At 36.4% G+C, this 25563-nt stretch overlaps 1 protein-coding gene across 7 annotated transcripts in view; it reads right to left on the bottom strand.

The window, feature by feature from the left end:
• The window catches only part of TBC1D4 (TBC1 domain family member 4), a 216783-nt gene that overhangs the window by 29523 nt on the left and 161697 nt on the right, over positions 1-25563 (bottom strand). For 5 of the 7 annotated variants that reach the window (XM_072622295.1, XM_072622294.1, XM_072622296.1 and 2 more), the window contains 5 exons: positions 21517-21591; positions 19923-20149; positions 6050-6210; positions 3976-4185; positions 507-665 (listed from right to left, as the gene is read on the bottom strand). In XM_072622295.1, the coding sequence (XP_072478396.1) occupies positions 507-665; positions 3976-4185; positions 6050-6210; positions 19923-20149; positions 21517-21591 (832 nt within the window). Of the gene's footprint in view, positions 1-506; positions 666-3975; positions 4186-6049; positions 6211-13960; positions 13988-17859; positions 18028-19922; positions 20150-20274; positions 20413-21516; positions 21592-25563 lie in introns of those variants that run through there. The other 2 variants (XM_072622300.1, XM_072622299.1) reach the window with 2 other exon arrangements.

The raw sequence follows: 25563 nt of genomic DNA, 5'->3' as shown, positions 1-25563 counted from the left end.
TCTATCAAATCTGAGGTCCCTTCCAACTCTGAGATGCTATGATTCTATGTACCATGTGGCCAAGGAATATTTTATGCACACATACACACACATTCTCCCCATAACCTCCTTAAATAGGTAAAAATATATATATTTAAGTGAACTATAAAAAAGCTACTATGGTCAGATGTTGGTAATGAATTTTCTTTTGTACATGTAGGATATGCTACCAATCCATCATGAGGAGGGCTTATGCTCTGAATATCTTTTATTATCCTCAAGTGATGGGGGCCACCCTCTTCCCCTTGTGATCAATACCACACAGTCCATAGCACAGATGAATGACTAGGGCAAAGGTGAAATCTGTTGCTTTAGCTTTATTATCATTGCACTCTTAGTGACTGCCAAACTGGTCAGAGACAGGCAAAAACTTTTGTTATCTACCAAGTGTGACAGCTATCAAGGTCAAAGTTAAAACCCTGCCATAAGGGACCTCTAAGAAGAGCCAGTGCGATACTCCCCAATACCTTCTTTAAGAGTCATATGAATGTCTTCCATATCACATCTGATTTTCGTTCTGTAGTTTAATAACTTCTTATCCCATGTCAGTAAGGTTTCCTTTTGGCATACACCAACTTGGTCATAGTCTAATTTAACTTTTCTGGACTGGAGTTCATCTCGGCTCGCTAAAAGAAAGCAAGAAAAAGGTTGTAAGATCAAAGTTGATGATTTTTTTTGTTCTGAATTTATAGTGAAATCATCATAACAGCCTTTAAGGAAGTGGCCACTGAAAACTTCTCAAAGAGAAAACTTCTTAAAAGGAAATGTAAAAATTATACATATACAAAGAGGCCCTCACATTATAAATGTCTTATACAAAAAATTGTCAAGAATTTCCTAAGCATATTTTATTCTTTATTATATAAACAACATGACTATTTGGTGCAAAAAAAGGCAAATTGCTATTAGTATTATTATTATTATACAAAAGACTTCAACCCCTGAATCAAAGTGGAAAGTCCTAAGTGCCATATGTGACATTCTTAAAAGTCTAAATAATTTATATTTGACATACATGAAAAAATATCCCCATCTACTCCACTATTTCTTCTCTAAACTATGAACGTTAACAAGAACATGAGAACTATATACAATCTGAAATATTCAACAACTACTAATGGGCCTTTACGACTTTCAGAAAGCTAGCATTCCACTCTATTGCAATGAAAACTTAAAAGTGAAAACACTGAATGTGTCTCCATTTTTTCAGAGAATAAACCTAATCCACATAATGTGGACATGCTTTTAGTGAGGTTTTAAAGGGGAAAAAATACAATTAAAATGAAGCTTAAAATATTCTGGCTTTTAAAAAGCTGCAAGAGTCCCTATTCTTCCTTATCTCACCTGACAGGGTAGCGTAGAACAGGGAAAGGGGTCTTGAGTTGAAATACTGCTTCTGACACTAAACTATGCATCTTTAGACAAGTCACTTATCCCTGAAGGGCCTCAGTTACCTCCTCTGTAAGATGAGGGGTGTGGATTAGATAATGACTGAGGTCCCTTCTAGATCTAATATTCCTATGAAACGCAAATATTTACCACAAAATAAAAACCTTCCCAATTTTTTTTTAAATTAAGCAATGTGTACACTTTGTTTCTTTCCTGAAGAGGAACTGCCTGACTTTTAAAACGGAATAGAAAACACTTTAGGCTTATTTTTGTTTTCATTTATTAAGGTCAGCTGGGTTTTTTTTTTTTTTTTACTGAAAGGACTCGACAGAAAAATCTGCATTTACTCAAGCATATGTTACTTAAGTAATCTTACCTTCTGCAAAACAAATCTCTATCAAAAATAAGAGTCCTCGACAGCAGAAAAAACAACAACAGGACAGAGTGTTATTTTTCATGCCAGCATGTTTATAACAGAAAACAACAATAACTATACTGACAGCACTGCAGAAAGCTTGTGTCCGACAACAGCTGCCACTAGATGGCTTTTAAACATAGACTGGTTCCCACTTTAGTTAATTCTTATATTCTAACACATTTACCATGTACTTTTTAGGTAAAGAGCACTTTAAAAAAAATAATTACAGCAAATAATTTGGCTCCATGTTAAGTTTTATTAGGGAGATCCTTCAAAAGAGATCTGTTTAAATTTTCTCCACTAAATTCAGTGTTCTTAAGATGTTTTTTCTCCCTCTCCTCTTTTCTGGGTCATTTTCACCAGGTTAAGAATAAATCAGGAGCTAGAGCTTTCATCGGCTAGAATTCTACCATGTTCAACTAGAACGCCATGGAGCCCACTGTCCTCCCTAACAGGGCACCTGCACTGCATGGAATAATAAATACATTTGTCGTGTACCAAAGTATTTAGCTAGCAAGCAAACTGGAGTAATGAAAAATAACAGTAGGTTAAAAGTTAAGAAACTCTGCCCCTGGTCTCTTCATGATATTGTAATCCCCAACCCCCCAAGAACCTTAGTTTCCTCTCCCCTATAAAATGAAAGTGTTGCTTTCTAATTCCATAATGAAAAAATTTACTATTTGAATTTAGAATTTTTAATAGTAAACAATAACAAAAATTAACATTTATGTAGCATTCTGAAGCTGGCAAACTGTTTTATATATTTTAAATCATTTGAAAGTAATGTGAAGTATATATTAAAGCATTATTATCCCTACTTTATATTTGGGAAGATTAAGGTGCAGGAAAATTAAATAACCTTCCTGTATGCACACAGGTGAAGGAGCAGGGATGTGAGTAAACTGCAGTCTTTCTGAGTCGGACCACACTACATCACACTGTTCCTGAGGAAATCACCTCTCTTGTTAATGGGATACAATTTCATGACTAATTACTTAAAGAGAATTCTACCAACTTTTCTTGACTCTTCACAGGTTTATGTTAAACCAAAGTGTATTCAAGAACTATGACTTAAGGCCAGATGTTACATTTCATAGTTTAAAAAACATATGATCATTTTAAATCTCTGCAGATTAAAGTGGTTTTTATAATATCAATTTCTTCATCTGCAAAACCTGGGTAGCAATAATTTTAATGCCTAGGTCATGTAGGCACTCTGTAAAGCACTGTGAAACAAGGTGCTACATAAAGGGGAGTTATTATTATTTGACCTATTTTAGAAGAAAGAGGGTCATTCTATCTGGGGGCAGGTTTATACTCATATGCACATGTAGTCAAATAATAACAGCCCTGTTGTGAGGTTTACAAAACACTTTCCTCTTGTTATCTCATCTGATCCTCACAATGCTGTAAAAAAATGCTAATATTATCCCCATTTTATAGGAGAGGAAACTGAAGCTGACAGAGGCTAAAAGGCTTGCCCAGGGTCACACACAACCTTAAGGTGTGTAAGACAGGACTTAAATTCAAGTGTTCCTGATTCCAAGCCCAGCATTCTATCCATTATATCTCTGAGATGCCTCTATAAATCAGAGCTAACATGGAGAGAGAGGAGAAGCAAAGGTATAAGGTTTTAACAAAGGTAAAAGTGACAAATTGCTTCCATGTTGCTTTTCTTAATGGACAAATTATCACAAAGAGAGGAATTTCTAATAAGAAGCTACTAATGCTCTTACATTATACCTATAAAAGGAATCTATTAAAATACTCAAACTAATCCTTTGTAGAATTTTAATAAGCCTGATAATATTGAATCATATTTAAACAGTAGTTTGTCTCAAAATTAAACATATCTTGCATTGCTCTTAAAATCATTAAGAGTTAAACTCATACTTTTATTTTACTTTTTGATATTTTAAATTCTATAGTTAAAACTAAATCTCTTATCACAATTCAAGCAAAAATCAAATTCTTAAGTTACCTCAAGCCAGCCTTTTCTTACATACTGACTACCCAACAAAAACATATCACTAAAAAAAAAGACGCAAATCTATTCAAGGTGAGTGTTTAAATGGCATCCTTAAATTACAAGATCATCTTCTCTGGCTCTGTTTCTCTGAGTGGCTAACCTTCCAGTTTCTGATTTTCTTTTTCCATTCGAAGCAACAAAATCTGTTGGTGGATAGCTTTTTTCCACAAACTCCGTAGTTCCTCAGATTTTCTTCTGCCATCAACCTTCTCTGGTTCATCCTCACCAGGCAAGAACAAGACAAGAGGCTCCTCTTCCATAGTTGGAGCAAGAGGAGACAAAGGAAGCAGCTCGTTTCTGTCAAGTCCATCTACAAAGAAATAAGACAATGATATGCACTTCTTATTTGCAAAGTGCATTTCAGATTTTTTTTCTTCTGCTGTTGGGAATCTCTCATGTTCCACAAGTGGGTGTTTTCAGAAAAGTCAACTTACTTCTCTGGTAACATTTCAGACTGTTATTTGAAGCAATGACTTAGATGAACCAGCTGAATTCCCCGACTATACTTCCTTCTTATAACGAAACAAAAAAACACATAATTGTACCACTTCCTCTTTATGCATAGTGTCTTCTTTTATAATACCTTCAGAATAGGTGCTTCCAACCAAATTAGCTTTCTCCTAATAGTATTACTTCTGCAATACATCTGTTTATGACACTACAATAAATAACACTGACGTGGGTTAGAAATAAACCATCCCTTAAGGCTTAAATATTATTATTAAATATTATTTAATATTTCTTCTTCTTAAATTCACCCTTAGAACTAAGCAGGTCAACTATTAATGTCAATTCAGTCTATCAAGAAACATAAATTATGCACTTAACTACTGGCTACACACTGTCCTAAATGTTAAGGATACAAAGGTAAAAACACGGTCCTTGCCCTCAAGGAGTTCACATTCTAATGGGGGAGACAATATGTGTATGTATTACGTCAATACAAGATAAAGAGAGAGGTAATTTTAGAGGGCTGGCACTAGGAATGGTGGAGACCTCCCCGCAGAAGATGGAATTTAGGCTGAGACTTGAAGGAAGGCTGGGAAGTCAAGAGGCAGAGGTAAGTAAGGAGAGAGTATTCCAGACATGGGAGACAGAGAAAAATCGCAGAGCTGAGATGAAGCATTGTGTACAAGGAATAGCAAGTAGGTCAATGTTGCTGAATCAAAGAATATCTGAAGGAGAACAAAGTGTAAGAAGACTAGAAAGAAAAGAAGGGGGCCAGGATGTAAAAGGTTTTAAAATCCAGAGGATTTTATATTTGATCCTGAAAGTAAAAGGAGTTTTTGGAATGTACTGGAGGCTGGGGGTACAGGAGGAGGTGTAATATGGTCAGAACTGTGCTTAAAGAAATCTTTCATTTAAGTAGACTTGAAAAATGAATATACAAAACATACCCACCATTGTACCCTTAGGACTGGGAGACTTTTCCATCTGCCTTGTAGCTAAATATTCTTCTATGTATGGTCTTGCCCTTGATTAGGGGGTGAGCTCTTTTAGAATAGAGACTATCTCACCTTTTCTACGTGTACTAAGTACTTAATAAGTGTTTTTTCATTCACTAATTCATCAAATTCATCAAAGCAAGATGTACTTCTATACACCCAGTGAATTACATACTTTAACATCTCCTCTCAATTTTAGATGATCAAGTGCTTGAAGCCTATTTCTCAAGCACTTAGTATGACTCAATGCACCCTATGAGTTCATAATAAATATTTGCTAAATGATGTAATTACATAATGGGATATTATCAATAACAAGCTATTTATTCATTTTCTTCGGCTTATAAAAACATAAGAAGTGGAGGTAAATTTTCTATTAACCATAAAGAATCCATCAATCAAAACCATACTCCATAAAGTTGCCAAAGTGATATTCTTCAAGCATAAGTCTGACCATGTCATCCTCTCTTTTTCAATAACCTCCTGGGTCTCCCTTTTGCCTCTAAGACCAAATACAATTTCTTCTGTTTGGCATTTAAAGCCCTTCAACATTTGGCTCCAGATTACCTTTGCAGACTTATTACACATTACTTTTCTTCACACACTGTTCAGTATAACCAAATGGTACTTTTTTCTGTCCCTCACATCAATCAATGAGTATTTATTAAGCATCTACTAACATAAAAGATACAAATAATGCTTAGAAGAGATTCTCACTAATATACAAACCTTGATGCTGCATTGCTGAGGGAGATTTATTCATAGGCGAAGCAACTCGAAGGAAAATGCGCTGCCTCCAAGAGACACGTCGAGGAGTGACAGAGATCCCTCCAACATTTAAAGAGTCACTGCTACAGGTGGATGAAGTTCTTTTCCTTCCCTCCCCATCACTGTGGGAAACAAACATTCAGATCAGAAAGATACTTGATACTTGAAACTGATGTCATTAAGGACATCATTCACAGTCTGTATGTTAAGCAAACAAAAATTTGGATATATATGAGCCACAGGCAACATGGAATGATGCACAACCTGGGTTGTCTTCCCTCTGCCCAAGGACCCTGCACAACTGGCCGAATAATGAAGAGAATTAGCTAGATCTGAGCTCAGTAATAAAAGGCTCATTCTCTGTTTCTACTCATTCAACAGAATGCACAAACCTCTCTTCAATACTCATAAGATGAGAAAAATACATTTACAAACAGCTATCAACTACTCGCCTTGTGAATCTCTGGAACATGAGTTGTTATAATTCAGCAAAGCAATTTGCTAACATTAAAAATGAATAGCAGAAAAAGCAGCTGTGAAAATCTCCTAGAGGTATGATAGTTGAAAATAAAAGTTCAACAACTTAGCAGGCATTTACTGTACACTGACTACATATGACAGCAGTTAATCCTGGAAGCACTTTTTAGAGGCCAACTGCATCAACTGTGAGAAACACACAGCCCTTAGGTTTTACAAAAACAGCAAGAAGTGAAATAGTATTTCAAAGATCAGGTGATACAGATCTCAGGATAACAGGAACATCTGGATAAGAGGAATATCATGGATAAAAAATACCAATGAGAAGAGTATCATCCTTTCAAAACTTGATAATGTTAACTTTTACCTCCACAACACTTCTCACACTCCTTCCCTTCACTCAATCTCTCAACTACCCAATCCACCTGGGTTCATGTCACCTATTGCCCAGACCATTGATATAGGAGAATGCCTCCATAGTCATTCTACTTTTCCTCTCTAATCTTCAACCTCTACACCCTTTCCTCCTGCCTAAAAAACAGGCTTATATCTTCTCAATCCTTAAAATCCCTTGCTAAACTCTACCAAACCTGTACACCATCATTCTTTATTTCTCCTCTGTTAGAAAATTTGTCTACATTCATTGCCTCCACCTCCTCTACTCTTACCCATGTCTCAACCTTGCCAAATCTGATGTCTGACCTAATCATCTGAATCAAACTGCTCACTCCAATATTACCAATGGTCTTTCGTCAAATCCACTAGTTTTTCTCGGTCTTTCACCATCATCTCTACTGGATTACCAGCCCCTCTCTGGGTCATCATGGCACTGTCTCTCTCGTTTCTCCTCCTATTTATCTGATCACTTCTTAGTCTCCTTCTCTGGACCATCATCCCTATCATGCCCCATCATGTACCCCACGACTCTGTCCTGGGTCTTCCCATCTTTTTTCCCCTACAGTCCCTCTTGGTGATTTCATTAGCCTACATAGGTTTCACAAAAACAGATATAGATATATGCCTCATTTCTTTAGTAAGTACTAATCAAGTACTACTCATTGGACATTTCAAATTAGATGTCCTACAAATATCTTTAACACAACATGTGCAAAACAAAATTGATTATCTTTTCCCCAAAATCCATCCCTTTTCCAAACCTCTCCAATACTGTCAAAGGCAACACAAACCTTTTCCGGTTATCAAGGGTCATAATCTCAGCATCATTCCCAGCTCCTCATTCTCTTTCACCTCACATATTCAACTGGTAATTACAAAGTCTTTGGAATACATTCCCTTTTCTTGAGTCACAAAACTACAACCCTGCCTGGGAAGTGGCAATAACCTCCTGTTTTCCTGCCTCAGATCTTTTCCTTCAATTCATTTCTGATTATGTCATTTCCTTGCTCAAACTTCAGTGGTTCCCTATTATTCTAAGAGCAAAGAGAAACTCCTTTGTTTGGCATTGAAGACCTTTCAAAACCTTGCCCCAACCTACCTTTCAGGTCTTATTAATCATGATTCCCGTTCACACACTGCATGATCCAGTCAAGCTGGCCTTCTTAATCAATCAGCAAATATATATCAAGTCACTTACAAAGTGCCAGGCACTACGCTGGGGATACAGAAAGGAAAAAACAGGTCCTGTCCTCAAGTAGCTTACTTTCTAATGGGGAAAATAGCACTGTGTAAAAGTTACTTACAATATGCACATGAAGTAGACAGAAGGTAATCTTAGAGAGAGAAACATTAGCAGCTAGGGGGATAGAAAACAGTCTCCTGAAAATGGTGGAACTTTAACTGAATCATGAAGGAAGCCCTGGATTCTAAAGGCACAAAAAGAGAGAAGAGCATAGGAAATAGTCAGTAAAAAGGAATGAAAAAGAGGAGATGGAGAGTTCTGTATGAGGAACAGCACACAGGCCAGTGTGGCTGAATCATACAGTAGCAGTAGAGACAGGAGAAATGCGCCCAGAGGCTGGAAAGACAGGAGGAGACTGGTTATGAGGAACTCTAAAAGCAAAACAGAAGAGTTTATATCTGAACCTAGAAGTAATAGAGCCACTGGACTTTTCATGGTCAGATCTGTATCTAAGGAAAATCACTGGCAACATAAGGAGGAGGGATTGAAGAAGGGAGAGACCCGTTTAGAGGCTACAATAGTAGTTTAGGGTCTGACCTGGGGTGGTAGTCATGTGAACAAAGAGAAGTGGTCTTATGGGAGATATCTTGTCAAAGTAGAAATAGCTAATTTGGCAATAGAATGGATATGTGAGGAGTCTACATGAAAGTTGTGAAGCTAAGTGATGGGAGTCAGAATGAGGGTGGAAATTGGTGGTATTCTTGAAAAGTAATCAGTAAGTTTAGAAGAAGGATGGGTTTGGGAGAAAAATAATGACTCTTCTTTTGTTAGAAAGTCACATTGCCATCAACTACTCTCTCTTACTCACCTCATATCCGTTCCAGATGAGATGCCAGATGAGGCATTTTTATTTTGATAAGATCTCTTATACAAATTCATTTCTCTCTCTTCACATACCACCCTTCTAATTTAGGCTCTCATCATCCCTCACCTGGATTATTATAATACCCTTCTAAATGGGCTCCCTGGCTTGTCTCACTACAATACAATCCTCCAAACACCTGCTAAAGCAATTTAGCTGAACTGTAGGTCTGACCATGTCACCTTCCTACTCAATAAACTCTAGTGGCTCTTTCCTACCTCCAGGATCAAATAAAAAGTTTGGGCATTTTAAGTTTTTCATAACCAAGCTCTTTCTTCTTCTTCTCTATTTCTTCCACATTCTCAACAAAGCTGCTATTACACTGACCTATGACTATTCCCACACAGGCCCTCCATCTCCCTTCTCACACCTTTCCATTGGCTCCTCTCTCTCACCTTTATTTTGCTTGCTCAGATCCCACTTTCTGCAGGAGGCCTTCCCAGGTCCCCTCAGCCATCAATGTCTTCTATCTTGAAATGACTTTCCATCTCTACTGTATATATCTTGAAGGTATCTAGATGGTTTTGGTTCCCCCTGCCCCATATACATGCACACATGTATATGAATATAAGCTCCTTGACAGTAAGGACTATTTTTGTCTTTATTTGTATCCCTAATAACTAGAATAGTGCCTGGAAGAGTAAACACTTAATAAAAGCTTGCTGACGGACTGCCACCATGAAAGCCCTTCACAGTCTGGTTCCAGTTTATTGTTCTAGACTTACTGCATATTTCCAACCTGTGCTTACTCTAAACTGGCCTATCAATCTGATATTTCATCTCTTGACTCCATGCTTCACTCAAAAGGTAATCTCCTTAAGAGCAGGAACTTCAGTTTTATCTTTCTCTAGCACCAAGCATTGTCCCATAACACAGTATTTGCTAATTGACTGATCTCCCATCCACAGAATGTACACCCATCTCTTAGAATTCTAACTTTATTTCAATTCAGGGGCTACCTATTAAGGGAAGCAACTGTTGATTCGCCATGTTGTTAGTGATCTCCCTCTTAACATTATCTTGCATTACTCATATGTTTACTTGTATTACCCAAGAGAATAATAAGCTCTCCAGGTTGGGGACTACTGGTCTTTTTTTGGGTACATGTATCTTTGGTACCACCATTTTTTTCTTTGATGCCTATTGACTAATACAGTGCCTAGAATGTGGTAGTTGCTTAGAAATGTTTCTTGAAGTGAACTGCTAAAATAAACTGAATAAATGTTGTTTTTTCCTCTATCAAAGTTCTACTTCAATGCTGGATCATGCAATGCAAGTGAAGCAGGGCTGTCAAATAGATTATACCAGTAGATCTCAACTTCTCACCAGCTGTAAGAAGATGAAAAGCTTTAGGCTGCTAATGACCAAACCTAAAGCTGTTATAAAAGGACTACCAGTCTAACTGTTCATTGGAGAATGCAGGGGTTTTTTTTATTTTTTGCCACAGGAATTAACAAAACACCCAAGGGTTGTGATATGCGTCACTGGTCACATTGACGTAATCATGTATTCTTAAATAACTGATGTAAGTATGTTATTCTTCACTTCTTCTTTTGAGAGCACTGGCACTTACACTGTCCTTTTAGGGACTGCTGAAGTTACCCTTTACTAGGTTGCCTGTGGTATGACTCAGGGTCCAAACACCTAATCTGATAGTAATGAACTACATTCGCTATACATTAGCAGAAGTGTCATTAAAAATGTTTCCTGAGATGAACAGGTAAAACAACAAAAAAGGACCTGTTTGCCTTTTCAGCTGATATAAGAACAGGAATGTATCAAGATAATACTTCTAAGAATCATACCACTGAAAGTTTTGAAAGTTTTTTTTGTTTACTATTCAACAACCATTAATTAATAAGTTTTATTAGATGCAAAGCATTGAATAATAGAAGTTTAACACATGGTTCCCATCTTCAAGAATCTTACTGAGTACAGGAAGACACATAAACAGGTAAGTAAACTAGATAATAACGGAGGCTAAATGCAATTGAAGGTAATTATCAACAGAAGGTATTAGAGAAGGGGTCATGAAGGAGATGCACTTTAATTGGGCCTTAAAACATGGGTAGAAATTTAACAGGCAAAAAGGGGAAATGTAACGTTATCTGACATCCTTGCTTCTAAAACCAGTAGACAAGACAGCAATTTCAAGAATCAAAACTATCTGAATTATTCTTGATCCAACTGTGTTTATACTCAAATTCCTTCATTCCAACTTATCCAGGAATAGGTTATTATAAAACCTATTCATGGCAAGACATGGAGGAGTAAGACTGGGGGTAATATTGGAATGTAGTGGGGTGTTTTCTAAACTCTGATACTGGTTTTCACTTCTCCTTCAATTAAATCAAGTTAGGAATCTGGTATACAAAATAGCTTGTAAAACAACAAGAAAACTACATATGATTCTAATACTACTTAGCACTCCATTTTAAAAATCTTGGACACCTAGGTAGAATGAAATTTACCATATTTACAAATAAAGATATCTTTCCTTATAGCCCTTCTACAGATCTAGCAGGAAAAACAATTATAAATTCTTTAAGTTATTTTATTTCCTGCCATTCCTTTCTTTACGCTGAAATATCATTTTGCTTCTCTCTTTATACAATCTTGTTTCCTTTCCCTCCAGAGCAATACCATTTGACAAGGTATGCAACTGATTTTTCTAAGAGGACTAGTGTGTTAACACGTCAGAAGTTCCATATAAAAGTGCTGAATAACCAAAAACAATATTCACTTTACACACACACACACACACAAACACACACACACGCACACACACACACCCTCCTCTATCAACTTTTCTCCCCCTCTTCTATTTTAGTTTCCAAAAATGAATAACATTTCCCCCAGTAAAAATGTCTATAAAAATATTCTATGCTAAAAGCTTATCTACCAGAAACGGAAAAACAATCAACAGAAAGAAGAAAGCATGAATTCTTCTTAAAATGGATCATAATAATACAAGTTATCTACAGAAGACAAATGCAATCCTTTTTCACAGTTATCTGGAAGGGACAAAAAGAGTCCCAGATTCCTTCTCCCATTATACAAGGTAGGGGAAATCCTTCTTTCTATATCCAATCAATCAAAACGAGGTGTTTCATGCTATAAATAAGATATGAACTAATTAAGTTCCAAGATCACCGTGAACATACAATTGGGCAAAAAAGCACAAAATTTCCCCATTAAAACTATCAAATTAATATGATCTGCCCCAACAAAATATAATAATGCATCTGTCAGATTCAAGATGCTTTAGTAACCATCCACCAGGAATCAAAGGTCACAGTGTTTCCAATTCTGTAAATTGCTAACACTACTACACAACACAACAATTCTTTTCCAATTTGAGGACCAATGAGAGACAAGGCAATCTGTAGAGCACCACAAATCAACACAGACAAGGTAGAAACTCTGATACTACATAATGTCAGAACTGGCTTAGCATGTTTTTGTGTTGTTCCCTGAAAAGAACTTAATATGCCATTTCTCTAAAAAGGATTTCTATGGATATTAAAGAGTGTACCATATCAGAATGGAACATTTACTGTGACAATCTTGGTAGCTAAGAAAGATTAAATGAAAGCTACACATTTTAGTTGAAATTAAAACTTAAACAGGACAAGATGACAAAATTAAATCTGTAAAATGGAGATGAACAAGGAACTGTTTACAAAAGGAACAAAGAAAGTATTTCTCTTTCAAAATATTTCAAGATAGGTTTCATCAATGTGCTGAAACGCATGATGATTCATTAAACTGTGTATCATCTACATGAGTTTTGCTACTCTAAAGAAAACCTTTAGTTACTAAATAAATGCAGATGTGACCTACTGTATGCACACGATGATACAAAGCATAGAGGTTATATTAAGTCAACGGAAAGATGAAAAATATGAATACTACAAATAACCAAAGTAGTAAACTTCCTTTTCTAAACCCCAGACTAAATACAGATTTCTCAGTTTGAGTAAGTAAAACAGATAACAGCACAGCAAAACTATTTATACAAAACCTTCTTACAACGAAAGGTCAAGAAGTAGATTAGTAAAATTGCAAAATTAATTTTACTATGTTTTCAAAAATCATATTATTATAATATCTACACGAAATCTGGGAAACAATTCTGAGGTAGTACAGATATAGTTAACCTATCATCGATTATAGACTTTTATCCACAAAGCATTTGTAAGGGTCAAGAGAAAAGGAAGATACTTTCTTTTGAGTTAATGAAGATGTAGTCAAATTCTTAGATGAGAAGTTAAACAGACCTGATGAATAAGAACGCAAGATCCAAGTGCTAGCCTTACTTTTCTATAAAGTTAGCTTGCAGGGACCTGAAAGTCCTTAGTGGGTCTAACTTGATCCACTGATGAGTACTGAAATGGTCAGAAATACTCTATTAGTCTCATCTCATAACCATTATAAAATACATGAAAAACAAACATCATGTTAAATAGGCACGTTTCTTTACAGGTAACTGCAGTATTCATTATTTCCAGTTGTGCATTAAGCTCCCCCACAAAAGGGTTTTATTCTTGATGCTACCAGACTTGGGTGGAGGCCACTGTAGTTTTCTAGAAATGTCAAGATGGAAAAGAGTAGAAACAGAGTTCTCATTAGAATTACTTAGAAAAGACTCATAAAGGAAACCTCTTGAGAACAGGGAACACATCCCTTAATGATATAACTCCCAGAGCACCCAAATCAATGTCATGCACCCAACAGATACCCAATAAAGTGTTTTAAAAATAATAAAGATGGGAATGTTAAATTGAAAAAAAAAGTTATGTAGGAAAAAGGGGATTAATGACAACAGGAACTAAATAAGATTAATGAGTCTTCTTCCTTCATGACACATAAGCATACTTAAACTTGTAATAACCTTGATTCTGAAGCAGAGTCCTTCATTCTAGTGCAACAGGGAAACAAGGAAGGGCATTAGTATAACAATAAAGATGTAGGTCTAAAATCATGGTAAATCACTGAGAAGGTTTGTTTTAAGACCCTATGATGATTTACCAAGATAATCCAAACAATTATGACACATAATTAAAGTTTTCACTATTTTTGTCAATGAGTGTGGGAAAACTGATAATCTCAGGACAAGTTTCCTATGATACCTCATTTTCCCATCATAAAGCAGTAAAGATGAATATAAAAATGATGTGAAAAGGAATAACTATTATTTACTTTGGATTTATGAACTTTGTTAGCAACAAATTTTTTAAAAATTATTCTAGAAGCTTTTAGATAAAATTTTAAGAATTATTGTAACAGGTTGACATAAAATGTATTTGGTAAACTGGCCATTATGCCACCATTTTCACTATAGAAATGAAATAAAACAGAATATTTATTCTCCTTTACTTTTTACTTCCAATGAAATATGCATGATATGGATAACACTAAATCAGGACATTAAAATATCTTAAAACACCCAAGGTTCAAGATAATTTTTCTGGAGAAATATACCTATTATGAACAACAAATCTTTATAAATTCATCTACTTTGTAAAGGCACTGTGCATTATCATCCTATGGCTTTCCATCTGGGCATCTTGCTTGGTCCCAAATACTCAAACCCATGAAGTATGCTTTCTCAGAAAAATGATATCCAACTAAAATAAAAATTATTTATTAAAATTTCATTTTTTCCTTGCTCTCACACATCACGGGAAAGCTAAGGTAAGATAAAGATCAAGATGAAGCCAACTGTATGTGGGATACAAATCTGAGGAATCACTCGATCCCAGATTCTTTTCTGGTCAGTTTAAACAAAGTATGTTCCCAAAGTTTTAAAGCAGTTTTAACTTAATAAAGCTTAAAACTGCACTGGGAATTTTAAGATACCCAGTATACATGATCTATGGAACAGAAAGTCTTCATACTGCTTGGTCAAAAAGGTACAGAGCTCTTTGATTTGGGGTGCTAAGTCACACCACAACTACAGGAAAATAAAGTTTTTAATTCCACAAAAATGATTCCAAAACTACCAGAGTACTCCACTGTAAACATGGCCTTTGAAGAAAATCGACAGAACTATAATTTCCAATAAATTTTAGTGTGTACCTCTGGATTCAATATCTCTTCATTAAAACCAGTCTAGGGAGAATATGCAAATGTGAATATTAGAATCTAATTCTAAAGAAAAATAAATATGCCCACATTTAAAATGGCATATGGTAGCAATTTTTTAAAGGCAAAATAATTGTTTTTATTCTCTCCATTCCCCTATCCAAATTTAACCTATAATATTAACAGACTTTCTCATTTGGAGGCACAACATTTTTACAAAATGGGATTCTCCCTGCCATTTCTCTTACTTTTCCTCCCACTAAACAAACAAAAACTAATTTATCCAATACTGTCCTTAGATGTCTCATGGCTTCATCCCATGTCTTACAATCAATGGCTAGAAGTGTGGATAGATGAGAGAAGAGGTTACTGTGCAAACAAAGCCTATATTTAATATCTGTGAATACAAAATAGATTATTCTAAACTCATATTTCACAGGGATCCATCTGATTAAATATAATTTTACACATCAAGTTAATATAATCTCAAATTGAATTATTTTGAGAAAATTGGTAACACCACTCTTTCCCCAATTTTGCTCATTAGAAATCAAATTCTGTTCTTAGCTTATAGCAAACTTCAAAACTACATAGATTAAAAACTATTATCTCTTAATCCAATGCACAGGAAAACATACTTGGAGAGCAGACATTTGGTATACAGATCTCTAGAAATGGAGCCAGATTTCAAAGTTTATGAAATACTTAATTTTTTTGTTAACACATGGCTACCACATGAAGCACACCTGACAAAAATGTCACATGGGTTCACTTTAAGTGTCATGTAACCTAGTTATTACTCCCTCTCTCCTGATAAGCCATATCCATATATGTATGAATACACAAATGCAAATATATTTGTAAAATAGTTACCATCCTCAAAACTACCACTGCTATGGGAGAATGCACAATTAGTACAGCATCTCACAGCCAAGTCAACAGAGTCACCACCTCCTCTTCTCCATACTAGATGAACACCTCCTACACTAAAAGCTCCTTGCTCACCCTGAAGCAGAACCTCTCAGAGACCATGATGGTTAAGCATAAAGCTTAATGTGTAAGCATAAACAAAAAATGCATGTCTCTAGAATGTCTTGTGTCATCTTCTCTTTTCTCTCTAAGCTATTTTACTCGGTGATCCCATATGCTCCCATAGTTTTAAATATTATCTCTATGCTGCATTCTAAAATCTACTTATTCTGCCCTAGCTGACCTCCAGTGTCACATATCCAACTGCCTAATAGAAATCTTTAAACTAGATGTCCCATAGAAATCTTAAACTCAACATGGCAAAAAAAAAAAATGACCTTATTTTCATCCTACTTCAAACACTCCTCTTATCAAAATTTTCTTATTACTATCCAGGGAACAAACTATTCACTCAGGCTCAAAATCTAGCTGCCATCCTCAGCTTCTCACTCTCTTTCACCTCCCATATTTAATTTGTTGCCAAGGCCTGTGGATTTTATCTGTTATTTCGTAACATCTCTCACAAACACCCCCTTCTCTCCTCTGACACCGCTATCACTGTGTTACAGGCCTTCATCACCTCACACCTGGACTACTGCAATACCCTGCTGGTCAGCCCCACTGTCTCCAGTCTATCTCCATCCATTTAGTCCATTTTTCACTCAGATGTTAGTGATTTCCTAAAGTACACATCTGACTATGTCACTCCCCTACTCAGGAAAACTGGAGTAACCTTCTATCTTCTCAGAGATTAAATATCAAGCCTTCTGAGTTCAAGGCCCTTTATAACCTAGCTCCCTCTACCTTTCCAGTCTTCTTACCTCTTACTGCCCACTGTAAATATGGCCTTTGAAGTAAGTCAATAGAACTACAATTTCCAATGATATTTAGTGTGTACCTCTGGATTCACTATTTCCTCATTAAAACCAGTCTAGGGAGAATATGCAAATGTGAATATTAGAATCCAATTCTGAAGAAAAATAATAATACACACGAAAAGCAAGCAATGAGATTGTGTTGTAAAACAACATATGTAACATTTTACACTCAGAAACATTTATTAATCTAACCATCACAATGAGTGAGCAATTTTTAAAATCCCCTTTTTTAGAATTCAAAATCACCATCAAACCTCTCCCCTACCTCCTCACTCCATCCATTCCCCAACTGTTATTTAGAATTGTGGGTTCTGGATCCTATATCCATTTAAACACAGAAAATTAAATCCAAGTCAAAGAAAATTAGTCAGATAAACATTTAATTTCTTGAAGCATTCAAAAAAAGGACTAACATGCATCAATCACCTTTCTCAGGCAGAGTCATTTATCAGTAGCTTTCAAACATTGTTCTAAGGAATTATGGCATTCCAAGAGGCAAGTCTGGGGATTCATGGAAAGAAGTTAGTATTTAATATTATCAGTTCCAGATCTCTTTCTACCATCACATCTAAGTTTAGGATTCTGAGATCTGGGAAAAAAATTAAGATAGGGTCCACACTAGAAAAAAAGTGTGAAAACTACCAATTTCAAATAACGGTTCTTCACTTTGGTTAATTTTCTACTTTCAAAACTCTCTCTCATTAGGATACTCAACCAGAAACAAATCAAATATTTAGAAAAACAAACTAGAAATTAGCACAAAGCAGGATACGTAGATGTCACTTCAAAATTTATTAATTTTTATTAGCATATCAGCACACCAGAAGCACTCTTTGCCAAAAGAGGCTACTGCTCTCACCTTATTTCATTTTCATACTGTGGGGACAGTCTACCTGAACTCTGGTAAAAGCTTTTCAGGAAAGAGGGGGCAGAGAAGGAAGGGGCAGACATGGAAGTATGAAGACTTGGAAGACTGGAAGAAGAAGATTTACTCTCCTTGTGAATGCGTCGACCTGATGGAAGAATGCTAAGCACAGAAAATACAGCAGATTTGTTTTAATTTATGGTATAACAGTTAAGGTTTTTATTCATTAAGAAAAAAAATCTTCTATACAGACTCTTGATATCAATTAATTATGTGAGAAAAATGAAAGTATGGAATCAGACCTGAGAAAGCTAACATATCACTCTCTCTATGCAATACCTCATTTCACAACCTAATGTAATGCTTTCTAATTTATGCAGTATCCCTTACATCATGCATTTGTCTTTAAGGATTCTAACAGAAATTTGGGGACAAAGTGTTATTTGTTTTCACATGTAAGAGAAATTTCATGGGAAATAATCACAGGAAACAAGTCCACAAGGAAAAGCAGGTTGTCAGTACTTCAAAAGCCCGATTATTTTAAATAAAGTAGTAAGCTTTTCTAAAAATAGAGGAATAGCATGCTTTGCTTTTAGAAATCAGTGTCTATATTTCAGTTTTATAACACCAGTTTTCATGTTCATTGACTTGATTTTATTCATCCAAGGTCCTTATAGATGTAGTCCACATAGCATTTGGGAAACTAAATCTGCTAACCTGCACTACATTGCCACAAACAGCATCTTCGTGCACTAGCTTAACCTCAAAGTGATCCCTTATTTTCTTCGTTTTAGAAAGATAAATTGATAATTATTTTAACTGACATATTCTGAAGGGTATTTTGTCTGCTTGTTTGAGGAAAGAAAAAAGCCCCTCAGTAAGAGTGTTCATTTAAACTCCTGAACAGAGCTTATGAGACTTCAACCTGGGAAAGAAAAGATTGACTGTCTTAGGTAAATACAAATGTAATTTTTGTTTTACTTTTCTTCATATTATCTATTATATTAATATTAAAATAATTTCATTTTTATTAAGATATTACAAAATATGAGGCAGAGATATCTTTATATGGGAAGAAAAGGAGGTTTTGCCTCAATTCATTTACTTTCTTCTATATTCCTTTAAAACATTTTTGCCATCTTTAGTCCTAATAACTTCTAGAAATTTAGAACACTAGTAAAGCTGACAACAATCACTATAAGAGTTAATGTCATCCTCCCTATGGTGTCTACTCTTTATTTTCTAAGTAACTTCTTATATATAATAAAGAGAAAGAATGTGAGTTCTGGGAAACAAATTTTTTTTTCGGTTATAACATTAAGAAAAGAAGAAAGTATTAAGTATGCACATTATTCTACAACTCCAGAACAAAATTTTAACACTTATCATATCATGATAAAGATGACATAATAAACTTAATTCTGAAATACCATGTCATATAAGTTCTTGAGAGTGGTTTTTTCAGCTTGCTATACTTCCTGTCAACTATGGTATGCATTGTCTTCATTGGTTAGGCTACTTATTTCATTCTAGAGGGAAATCCAAAAGAATCATCTCTTACATGTTATTTTGCATAACAAAATTACTATTCCAATTTGAAAATTAATTTAGTATATGTCATATCTAGCCATTTGATTTTGTGTGAACAGGAAGTTCTAGTGATTAGTTATTCTAAAACTCACTAAGTTCATTTCTTTGTAGCCACTAACTTGTATAGTCAGCGAATTTCAGTCACAATAAGTCTATGATAACCCCCTTCCATCCTTTCCCTTTATTAAACATAAATAGATTGCTGATGTATCTTAAACCTCTGCCTGCAGTTTTCTGTAAGTTGGGGTTTTGTCATTTTTTTCCAAGCAATATGCATACTGCACAACTTGGACTAACCAATAATACTATGTTAGCACTGATAAATCGACACAGCTCCTTTCTCCTCTTTCTACAGAAAATAGGGCTCTAATTTTGTATGCTTTTTATGTGACAGCATTTCCCTCCCAGCACAACTCTCATCAAAATCAGCACTGCCAAGTCCAATAGGAAGGAAAGTTCAGACTCACCTGCACTGTTCAATGGAACTCTGTCTCAGGAGAGGGGACCGAACACCATGAGATCGCCCATCCTGTAAGGCGATCTTTCTCTTTGTACTTGAAGGGGGATGGCTGAACGTGTGTGCCCGCCTTCGAAACTGAGGGGAGTCCGAGTCCTCTTCGGGGAATGTCTGCCAGGCTGAGTACAGTGGGGAGGCTGGCGGGGTGCCTGGTGGAGAGTCACCTGGTGAACAGTCCTGAGAAGAAATCAAAAGGGAATGAAGCCTTGCTTTCTCACAGAAAGCATGGCAGGCCTGACCAGATAAAAAAGCTCAAAAGAGAGGGGATGTCTCTTCTTCTTCCTGGACCATGACCAAATTACCTTTTTTACTGACCAACTTCTTTTGATAAACTTGCTCTGGAACAAAAGCATCCGAAAGACAGACCAAAATGAGAAAGTGGTGACAAGGTATTCTTTCCTCTGACAATCTGTGGCAGTAAAATGCTGTAGCTACTATACTTCTGACTGTTGGCACAAAGATGAAAAAAGATCATGACCAAAAGCGGGTGGGGTTTGTGTACATGTGTCTGCTAATTTCCTTGACATATCAGTCGCATACTTCCTGTACTGTCAAAACAATATAACACAGTCTGAGTGTCCAGTGTTAGCAGCAGCAGGAAAATTAAATAATAAAATCTGTTATGCATCCTTGTCCCCTATTGTCCAACTACGTGTTGCCTGGGGCAAACTGAAAAACATGAACAACAGGAAATAAAGGAAAAGTGAGTTATGCCGGAATGTGTCTCATATTGTATGGACAAGCCTAATAAATCTTCCAATTCAGACAGGTACACTGTTTATATGTTATAGAATGGTCATGATATAATTCATGGTTCTTAGACTGCTAAGACCAATAAGGTTTGTAATAAAACCTCTGGGATACTCCACAAATAAAAAGTTTATTAAAATTATTTTTATAGGTTTAAAAAGAAATTAGTTTGAATAGGTTTCAAATTGCAATATATATTTTAAAAGGAATTAACATGATTATGCTTTAATTTTCAGGATTACTAAGAACCAGGAGTAAAAACAAGAAGGTTATTTTCTAAAAGAAACATGTGAGTATGAAGTTGCAATTAAGAGAAACAAGTGAAAGGAGAAAGAACAAAAACGAAATTAGTTCTGAAGTACAGCAAAACTGTACTATAACAACAGCTCATTACTATATGAATTTGTATGTACTGAGGATCAAACTGCATCATCAAAAAGAAAAACCCCACATGGTGAAAAGCTTGTTACAACACAGCTAGCCTAGAAAAGGGGAGATATTTGTTGTCCCCAAGCACCAATGGAGTCCAACTGAACTCCTCAAAATACATACAAAAAATCCACGTTTATGTACAAAATACTACATAAACGTTACCATCCAGTCAATTTTAACAAGGTTTAATAGATATTAGAAATATAAAATACATACTGAAAACTCAAATAGTAGCAAACGTATCTGGGGTATAAGTGGACAATGCCAAGCAAGTCACAATATATTAGTTTATATGTCCCTGAAACCTGCAGCAAACTATCAAGTCCTAAGACAGTAGCATTTATTTAGCTTTCATTTGGTACCTTCTCCGAAGCAAGACTGTTAGACCGTTCAAAGCTGTCCATGCTTCCTAGACGGCCTCTCATTCTGTTAGCTCCCTGTGGGAAGACAAGAATTAAATACTTTGGTTCTATATCTCCTGAATCCCAAAAGCCAATCTGGGAATGTCATCTCATGTTGCTGCTCGAACTGACAATCTTATTTCTATACACCATAACAGTACTTTTATATTAGAAATAAAATAGATATCCTTAAATTGTGAAATGAATACAAAATGTGTTGGTGAATAAATGTAACAGAATATTACTGAGTGGTAAGAAAACATGAATATGAAGATGTGAAAGAATCACAGAAGATGTATATGAAATGATATCAAGAGCCGTAAGCAGAACAAAGAAAACAACGTGTACGATGACTATAACAGTATATGAAAAGACCTATAAAACAAAGCCTGATACTGTGTAATTATAATGACCAAGCAAGGACCCAGAGGTAAGGAGCTACTGGTGCAGAATCACACGCTTGTCATCAGAGAGGTCTGATGTAAAGACTGGCCTTGCTAAGCTATTTAGTCTTTCATTTATCTTGCAATTTGTTCAAAGAGATGGTTCACTCTGCCAGGGGAAGAGAATAAGAAATGAATGTGATTTAACAGGAAAAACGCCTATGATAATTTTTCATCACTGAAACTGACATAGTGGATAGAATGCTGGGCCTGGAGTCAGGAAGTCCTGAGTTCAAAGCTACCCTCAGACACTTGTTTGACCCTAAGCAAGTTGGTTAATCTCTGTCTGCCTCAGTTTCCTCAACTGTAAAGTAGGAGTCATAATAGTATCTACCTTACAAGGTTGTTGTGAGAATCAAATAAGATGAAATTTGTAAAGTTCTTAGCATAGGGCTTGGAATATAAGTAGGCAGTTAATAAATGTGTGTTCCTTTCCTCAGACCTAATTTTATAGATGAATAAACAAGGACTTATGCAGTTTACCTAAGTGGGATTAAAACCCACATTACCTATTTCACATATTTTTTCAATATTCAATATTTCAATTTCAATATTCAATTATTTCAGTATTCCTCCTACTATACTATAGCATTTATATACAAGAAATTTGGCTTTTGTTTTTTCTCAGATAAAATAAAATATAAATAAGGACAAACGAATATCCCAAAGAGTCATTTTAGACCAATTCAAGTCCCTCCCACTCTGTGGGCTGCAGCATGGCACAAAGCAGGGAATGAACTCTCAAGCTCCTCAGTAAATTTATGGATGATTCTTTTTCATTCACCAAACTTACACCATGCATTGTTAGAATCTTAGGATTCAGAATTATAAGGGGTCTTAGGGAATCCACCTAGTTCAATATTCTAATCATACAGATAAGGAAACTGATGAGTAATCTTGTCCAAGGTCACATACATAGTATATGGAAAAGGCTTTAATCTACTAATTCCACTTCCATATTAATGCTTTGGGGTCTCTGGACATTATAATTTGTTGAGATGTCAAAGTAGAGGATAAAGGAAGCAGATAAAGAGCCTGGCTCACCCATGGCTCTTCGTAATAGAGGCCTGAGTTGGGCTGTGAGAAACTTTCTCAGAGCCCAGAAGCTCATCCCTTCCTTACACATTAGCTCATAATGGGCCTCCTATCAAAACAATGAACAAAAGTGCCATTCATTTACTTTGTCTTGGTCTGAATTTCTAATTAAACTCCACTCTCCTGGGACATTCTCCAGACTACAAAGTATGCTATAAATACAGTAAACAGGTTAATATCAACTGAGGGCATTCTGATCAATACTTCGGTACTTCTTAAAGTGGGCAATCTTAGCCTGGAGAAGAAAAGACATCCTGGGGACAAAATAGCTGTCTTTGAGTGTTGGAAGGGTGGTCCTGGAGGAGAGATTAGATTTGTTCTGTGTAGCCCTCAAGGACAGAGTCAGGAAAAACGGATAGGAGTTTCATCATTTAGGCTTGATGTCATAGAAAACTTGCTAGGGGTTAAAATTGTCCAAAGTGGCATGGACAGCCTCCAGAGGTAGTGAGGTCTTTCAGCAAAGGCTGGATGACTACTTACAAGTTACGTTACAGTGGGAGTGCCTTTCATTAATGGATTGGACTAGATGGCACTGAGGATCCTTCCAACTCAGAAATTCTGTGATTCTTCATATGAAGCTTCAGAAGGACAGACTTAGGATGTTTTTTCTTATATCAAGCCTAACAATTTAGCACAGCTCCAAAATAGGATAAGTTTCCTTCACAGGCAGCTAATCCCCCACCAATGACATCTTCAAGTAGAAATTGTCCAGTCACTTCTTTTTCTTTTTTTTCTTTTTGCTGGTTAAATTTATAGTTTTATTCTTTTAAAAAATATATTAATTTATTTTAGTCAACAGTTATTTCTACAAGATTTTGAGTTCCAAATTTTCTCCACATCTCTTCCCTCCCCCCACCCCAAGACAGCTTGCATTCTGATTATCCCTTCACCCAGTCTGTCTTCCCCCTATCACTCCATTCCCCCTCCAATCACCCTTCCCTTCATTTTCTTGTAGGGCAAGACAGATTTCTGTACCTCACTGCCTGTACATCTTATTTCCCAGTTGCATGTAAAAACATTTTTTAACATTTATTTTTAAAACTTTGGGTTCCAGAGGGGAGGAGCCAAGATGCCAGAGTAGAAAGATACACATATGCTAGCTCCAAACCCACAGCTCATAAAATAACTGTAAAGAAGAACTCCCTACAAATTCTGGAGCAGCAGAAGCCACAGAACAACAGAGTGGAGGAGATTTCTGTTCCAGAGAGACCTGAAAAACCGACGCGAAGGGTCTGTTGTGCACCAGACCTGGAGCACAGCACAGCCCTGCCTTGGCCATGCAGCACTGAGAGGAGTAGATCCCAGCAGGCTAAAGGGACAGAATCTCCAGCAGCCAAGCAGGTCCCTCCACCCCACAGGCACCAAAGGTCAGAGAGAGAGTCTTTTTGGCTCGCCTAGAGGGGAGCAGGGTGTCCCCATAACTCAGGCCCCCTCGGGAGGCAGCAGCAGAGGAAGCAGCAGACAAGGGTTCCCAAAGCAGGCAGGAGCTTGGATCCATTGTTGAAGGTCTCCACATAAAACCCCTGAGGGAACTGAGCCCCTTGTGGCAGCCCTGCCCCCACCTGAGCACCTAAACTTAATCTCACACTGAATAGCAGCCCCGCCCCGCCAAAGCCCTGAGGCTGGGGAGCAGCATTTGAATCTCAGCCCCTAAGTGCTGGCTAGGCAGATCTGGAGGCCAGGTGCGTGTGGAAAGGAAACTCAGAAGTCAAGTAACTGGCTGGGAAAATGCCCAGAAAAGGGAAAAAAAATAAGACCATAGAAGGTTACTTTCTTGGTGAACAGATATCTCCTCCCATCCTTTTCTGATGAGGAAGAACAATGCTTACCATCAGGGAAAGACATAAACATCAAGGATTCTGTATCCCAAACATCCATAATTAATATTCAGTGGGCTCAGGCCATGGAAGAGCTCAAAAAGGATTTTGAAAATCAAGTTATAAAGGTGGAGGAAAAACTGGGAAGATAAATGAGAGAGATGCAAGAAAAGCATGAAAAGAAGGTCAACACCCTGCTAAAGGAGCCCCTAACTCAATTGGCAAAAGAGGTTCAAAAAAGCCAATGAGGGGAAGAATGATTTCAAAAGCAGAATTAGACAAATGGAAAAGGAGGTTCAAAAGCTCACTGAAGAAAATAGTTCTTTCAAAATTAGAATGGAACAGATAAAGGTTGATGACTTTATGAGAAACCAAGAAATCACAAAACAAAACCAAAAGAATGAAAAAATAGAAGATAATGTGAAATATCTCACTGGAAAAACAACTGACCTGGAAAACAGATCCAGGAGAGACAATCCAAAAATTATGGGACTACCTGAAAGCCATGATCAAAAAAAGGGCCTAGACATCATCTTTCATGAAATTATCCAGGAAAGCTGCCCTGATATTCTAGAACCAGAGGGCAAAATAAGTATTCAAGGAATCCACAGATCATCACCTGAAAGAGATCCAAAAAGAGAAACTCCTAGGAA

This window comes from Notamacropus eugenii, chromosome 6 (assembly GCF_028372415.1).
Source record: "Notamacropus eugenii isolate mMacEug1 chromosome 6, mMacEug1.pri_v2, whole genome shotgun sequence".
NCBI classification, from domain to species: Eukaryota; Metazoa; Chordata; class Mammalia; order Diprotodontia; family Macropodidae; genus Notamacropus; species Notamacropus eugenii.
This window is presented reverse-complemented; position numbering and strand designations above follow the sequence as displayed.